We start from the raw sequence: 6665 nt of genomic DNA, 5'->3' as shown, positions 1-6665 counted from the left end.
TTAGAAGCCCTGTCTCTTGAAGTATTTGATTCGTGCAAGGACATCATTGCCAAAGTCACAGTTCAGGTCCTGGCTGCTTCTGATGTTGCCAGCACCTCCCTTGTAGGCACAGAAGCCACCTGTGAGGCAGGTGAATGCTGACCCCACAATCCCTCACTGCATCAGGGTGCTCGGCTCTTAATCAGATCCTCTTCCCTAATTGCCTTTCAGGAGGCAACTGAGGTTTTGGGGGATCTGGCACAATGCGCACTTGTCCCTATTAATTTCATACTGTGAAAATGACCCACGGGTTACAGGAACCTTTCAGATACTGGTCAGGGGTCCAGGTTGGACACTTCCTCTGGATTTCTCTGATTCTAACAATCAGGACCTCAGCCATGTGGAACACCTGCGCCTTGCTGAGGATGTGGGGCATCACGTCCAAGGTCCTGTAGGGAGAAAGGCAGAGGAAAAGCTGGGCGGGAGGGTGAGGGGGCTTCTTAAGATCAAGGCTACTTTTTCATGTCCCTTCTTTTTCTTTCCTCCTCCTCTGGCAGCACCATTGCCACTTTCAGTCTCTCTGGGGATAAACAGTAAAGCTACAAGTTTAGGCAAAGCAAGGGATAAGCGGGCATTTCACTACTGCTTCAGGGCAATGGTGAGAAGCAGAGTTGAAAACCAGAGGTGACAGACATAGTATGGGGACCACTCTTCAGTGCTGCCAACACAAACCCTCCAAGCAGGTTTTAAAATTAAAGTATAGATGGTTTACAGTGTTGTGCCAGTTTCTATGGTACTACAAAGTGACCCAGTCATACATATATATACATTCCTTTCTTATATTATCTTCCATCATGGTCTATCTCAAGAGACTGCATCTAGTTCCCTGTGCTGTACAGCAGGATCTCATTGCTTATCCATTCTAAATGTAATAGTTTGCATCTACTAACCCTAAACTCCCAGTCCATTCCACTCCTGGTTTGTTTTTTTTTTTCCTTTTGGCCCTGCCTGTGGCATGCCGAAATTCCCAGTCCAGGGATTGAACCCATACCTGAGCAGTCACCCAAGCCACATCAGTGACAACACTGGATCCTTAATTGCTAGGCTACCAGGGAACTCCAGAAAGGGGTTTTTCTATCTGTCCTTGTAATTCTTCCTCCAGGTAATCTGAATGTCTAAAGGTACTTCTAACATGTCTTATCTACCATGTGGGTTTCACCATACAGAGGAAAAATGTCTGAAAAAAACAACTCTGGGGAGTTGTTTCTTCATCTTCAAAGGAGATGGACTTGTCCTTTTCCCAGGAATGATTTTTACAAAGGAGACAGAGTGGGCCAGGAGAAATGATGCCTACCCTGACATCACCACTGTTGTCCTAGGTCCCAGTTCTGCATTGTCCAGCTGCCTTGTCACTCTGCAGCATTGACTCTGTCCTTGCAAATCCACTTCCTCACTTATGCAGGACAAATGACTTGCCTCTTCCCCGACCCCATGTCATCAGATTATTGGATGGGTCCCCAAATCAAAATAAGATAAAGTATTTGAAAGTACTTTTAAACTGTCAAGGGTCCAGTGCTTTAGGAGGCCAGTTTAAAGATCACTGAGGAGTTCATTTTCCTAAAAGGTTAAAATATGACTTGCAGTACTTATAGGTTCCTCAACAACTACAAAAACGTGAAATGCATTGGCCTGGGAGTTCTTGTTCTGGCTCAGCAGGTTAAGAACCCGACATGGTGTCCTTAAGGATGTGGGTTCAATCCCCGGCCTTGCTCAGTGGGTTAAGGATCCACCGTTGCCATGAGCTGTGGTGTAGGTCGCAGATGCAGCTTGGATCTGGTGTTGCTGTGGCTGTGGTGTAGGTCTCAACTGCAGCTCCAATTCAACTCCTAGCCAGGGATCTTTCATATGCCACAGGTGCAGCCCTAAAAAGAAAAAAGAGAAGTGGTTTCACTGTCTCCCTTGCCATCACTAATCCCTCCAGTGCAGAGACAATCCGACAGTGGGGTTAACAAAAGATCAGTTCCTTGGAAATTTCTATCAGGCACCATGCAATACAGGGCAGAATTAGTGCAGAAATGACATGGATCTTCATTAAGAATCATGTAGAAAGAATCAAGGGAAAGGGTGTTCGATATTTGTGGAGAATCTCTTAGATTAAAAGTACTTTTCCACACGATTTCCTTGAAGCTTCACAATAATTTTATAGATGAGGAAATAGAGGCCTAGGAAGCTTAAATGATTTATCCAGGCTCGTATGGTTACAAAATAACAGAGCAAGGATTCAATCTGTGATCTCTGCTTGATTGGAAATCCAGAGTAGGGTACAGTTGATGACAGTTAGGAAACACAATATAATTTGCTTTGAAAAGAAGTTGTGGCCCTAAATGAAGCAGAAATGTTGCTGGTCACATGTCCCAGGCAGAGCCATGGCTCTTTCAACCCCAGGGAGCACCTCTGACTCTGTATGCTATGGCACCATGCTCCAGGGCTGTCATCAGCAACAATAATGTGAAGTGGTCCCCTGGAGTTGTGACACGTCATGACTGATGAAGTCATGCACCACCCTGACTCATGCTCATGAGTCACACTGTCCATGTTGACCTGGACGTTGCCACTGTGAGATTCCCCGGCTGAGACACCAGCCATGACAGCAGGGTCCATGTGGTGCTCTTGGCAGACTGGACACATCATGGGTTTTGACATCTCAGGAGGTTTGGCATGTCTGTTACAGCCTGTCTTTCAGAAGCACAAACTCCTAAAGCAAACACAGAAGGAAGGGATACAGCTTGGTGTGATCTGTGCTGAAATGGGAGCTCAGGAGGACAGAGAAGATACTGCAGGGATCTGGGCAGTGGTCCAGGGTGGAGAAGCCCAAGTTTGGTATGAAATCCCTGGTGGCCATTCCTGGAGCTGCCGTTATGATTCCCTTCCTTTGAGCTTCAGTCTGCGCCCCCTGAAAAATGTCCTTTATGGCTGCCAGTGCCCCTCAGCCAGGCTCTTCAGGGCTGCTCTGAACCCTCCTGGGAAAATTCTGCGGCCACAGTCCCCATCAGCCCACCTTAAGCACCCCAGCGTGACCCAGTGAAATGGACCTGTCCATCCACTCTAATGCACACAGGACGCGGGAGAGGAATTCTCCCAACCCTTCAAAAGTCCTGGGAGAATTCCCTGACATGTTTGCTCACTCCTGGCCACCTTTCCACTTGAAAGTGACACCTGGAACTTATGGGAGTTTAAAGCTTTATGAAATAACAAGAAACGGTGCACTGCAGATGGAGACTAATTTACCTGGCCCGCCCCCTTCCATGGTTCCATAAGCACTCTCATCCACATTACATCGAACAGAGTTTACAGCCCTGTGAAGTAAGAACTACTCTCTCGCTCCCAGCAGGAGCTCAGGAGACCTCAGTGACAGGCTGGAAAACCAGAGCCAGCACTGAGACAAATTCCATGGACGCCATGCCCAGTGCTCTTTCCAAGTGGGGCTGGGGGAGACAGTGAGAACCAAAAGAATGTGTGGAGAGGACCAAAACTGTGGGGAAGGACAGTGCAACATGGGGTGGCATCTCCAGGGAAGGGACAAGATCCTGTGGAAGCCACCCAGCCAGAATGAGTCACCTGCCAAGAGAAAGAGGAAGAGGAGGAGGGCAAGACAAACAGTGAGGTGATAACTACGCAGAAGCTGGAGCCTGGACGCCTCCGCATCCTACCAGATGCCGCAGGGGCGTCCAGGGTCTGCTTGTCTCCATAGCATCCCCTGCTGCTGCTTTCTGATGAGTCTGCAAGCAGAGAAAATGTCAGCCTCAAACATTGAACTAGAGCAGCTTCTGATCCTGCTTCTGTCCATTAGGAAGTGATATTGATGCCAATCACTGTATTAAAACGAATGATACCAGTCATCCTCTCCCCGCCATGAAAACACTTCTGAAATGTTCAGGATGGTGAGGAAGTTATCACAGAGATGACCTCAGGGCTAACTTCTCCTGTGCTCTCCCGAGAAGACATCGGAGCAGTAATCCTTGCGAAGCTCTGGGCCTGAACCGTGCGCGGGTGGGTGAGTGTCGCAGTCAGAGCTGAGATCCCATGTTCCCTGTAAACTCATCCTCATCTTGTGTTTTAGGTGAACTTTCGGCGTTTCTCCCTCAAATGCTCCTAACGCATAGGTTTGGCGAGACACTTGTGCTTGCTCCGGAGAAACGCGTAGTATAAATTATGTCCTTGGTCCTCCTTGGGACCTCCACCCAGACCCAAAGTAGCACAGCTCACAGACTGGGACATGCAGTTTGGCTTCCCCTGCTCTGGGCGGCTGAGATGGCCAAGAGGGGAGCATGCGTGGTGAGGACCAGGACCCCGTCCCTGGGCAGGGGCTCCCTCTTCCCACTTGCTCCCTTTCTCCCTTTGCCCTTCCAACTCTCACTCTCTAATTCCCTCCGTCATCCCGGGCACTGAAGGGGAGAAGTGGTTTTCTGCACATTGGGATTTCACAAAGGCTGCTGAAGGGAAGGGCAGCCCCAAAGGCTGCTGAAGGGAAGGGCAGCCCCTAGGGCAGCCCCTAATGCCTACCAGAAGGGGGCGCAGGAGGCAGCAACAAGTACCCACAGGGGGCGGAGAACAGAGAAAATCATCTCGCTATTATAAACCTGTAAGAACGTCTCCTTAGATTATTCTTTTCGATTTATTGAGTCTTTAACGAAAGTAGATTATATCATCAAATCTTGATGATCTGCGGATCTTTGGAAATAGATCTGTTGCACATCAGCATGTTTGTACTGTAGGTTGACCTAAATGCGTTTTTTTTTCTTTCTTTTTTCTTTTTGTCTTTTTAGGGCCGCACCAGCAGCATATGGAGGTTCCCAGGCTAGGGGTCAAATCGGAGCTGTAGCCACTGGCCTACACCACAGCCACAGCAATGCCAGATCCGAGCCGCATCTGCAACCTACACCACAGCTCACAGTAATGCAGGATCCTTAACCCACTGAGTGAGGCCAGGGATCGAACCCACATCCTCATGGCTACTGGTTGGGTTCATTAACCGCAGTGCCGCAGTGAGAACTCCCTAAACACATTTTAAAGTTTTGTTTTCTTACTAAGAGCTTCTCAGAGTTGACGTCGGAAGATACTGGTATTTTGGAGTAAATACTACTTTAAAACTTTCTGATGAGTAAAGTGAAGAGAAATGAGGAAATGACTTGGTCTTTCATGGGTATACTAAAAATGAAATGAGCCAAGATGTCTTTGTTTATTTTTTAATCGGTGCACTTTTACCTTTTTAACCGGTGACAATACCATTCATGGTACTTGGTTGTGTCACTCATTTCTCCTTGGCCCCCAGCCTCTCCCTCATCACATTATATGCTCCCCAAAGTTCCTTAGAGTCCTCAGATTCCTTGCAAATTTTAAAAATATTTGTTGACTGGATGGGTCAAGAAAGAAAGGAATGAATAAAACTGGCCCCCTCTGAGAAATTGTTAGAATTTAGGGCCAGGAAGAAATCTTGCTTCTCTTGAGGAATTATACTTCCTCCTTCTCTTTGTTGAAAAACATGACCTTTTTCCCTCAGGCCCCAACCTCAAGGAACCTTAGGATTGAATCTGACATTCAAGCATGGCAATGACATCAGCCTCAGTGGTTCCCTGACTCACACCTCCTGAATCCCAGTGGTGCTAGTCTTCTATTGCATTACATTAGTTTTCAAATGGTAAGCCACCTCAATCCTCTATGCAAATATGGGGTCTTTTAATAAATTCAGTAAATACTTTGTGAACGAATGTTTATAGAGGAACGATGAGCGGTTTTCAATGGTGTATATTTAAAGCTCAGCCTCAAGCAATGCTGTTCTCCACATCCTAGAGAACCTCTTCCCTTTGTGGGGCATCTGGTAGGAGGCTACTTGCTGACTCCAGGATTTGTTGAACAACTCGGGGTGGGAGAAAATAGCTTTTTCCACTGCAGTTTTAAGAATCAGAAGTACCATTATGTTCCTATGTTTATCCTTCCCATCTTCCAGGTCTCTTGGGAAAAAGGGAACAGCCTCACCAAGAAGGGCGAGGATTCTCAGAAGCAGCCACAGCACAGACATACTGATGATCTGGCACAATAAATCCTAAAGTGATTTTTATTTTTATTTATTTATTTTTGTCTTTTTGCCGTTTCTCAGGCAGCATATGGAGATTCCCAGGCTAGGGGTCGAATCGGAGTCATAGCCACCGGCCTACACCAGAGCCACAGCAATGCAGGGGCCGAGCCGCATCTGCAACCTACACCACAGCTCAAGGCAACGCTGGATGCTTAACCCACTGAGCAAGGCCAGGGATCGAACCCATAACCTCATGGTTCCTAGTCGGATTCGTTAACCACTGAGGCATGACAGAAACTCCCTAAAGTGATTTTTAAGTAGAACCTCCCTATGCTGTGGGTGCGGCTCTAAAAAGACAAAAGAAAAAAAGAAAAACTTAAAAAGAGAAAGAGGTGATATTAAGGAAGACATTTGAATTAAGTCCTCTTAAACAAGAGGTTGTGTGCCTCTCAGACACAGCTTTGCTTTTTACTTTTCTTCCCTGCAACATTGAGATGGTCCATCTGATTTCCCTTAGTTGAGCAGAAAATGTCATGCTTCATCCAAAACACTGGAAAAATATAGGAACTTGGAATTTTCGCTGTGTTTGTAGCAACTCTCAGATTCAGCC

At 47.0% G+C, this 6665-nt stretch overlaps 1 protein-coding gene across 1 annotated transcript; it reads right to left on the bottom strand.

Moving 5' to 3' along the window:
• Nucleotides 1-6058, bottom strand: LYG1 (lysozyme g1). Its single transcript, XM_021088396.2, is given in 7 exon segments — nt 1-119; nt 301-428; nt 2549-2673; nt 2676-2780; nt 3384-3464; nt 3598-3758; nt 6016-6058. Coding segments are annotated over 7 exon segments (762 nt in total).
• Nucleotides 6059-6665: the final 607 nt, after the last annotated feature.

This window comes from Sus scrofa, chromosome 3 (genome assembly GCF_054392235.1).
Source record: "Sus scrofa isolate SSC_HxYL_T2T_F1_AM1 chromosome 3, Sscrofa_HxYL_maternal_Yorkshire_Landrace_v2.0, whole genome shotgun sequence".
NCBI lineage: Eukaryota > Metazoa > Chordata > Mammalia > Artiodactyla > Suidae > Sus > Sus scrofa.
The sequence above is the reverse complement of the archived record's forward strand: the minus strand, read 5'-3'. Positions and strand labels throughout refer to the sequence as shown.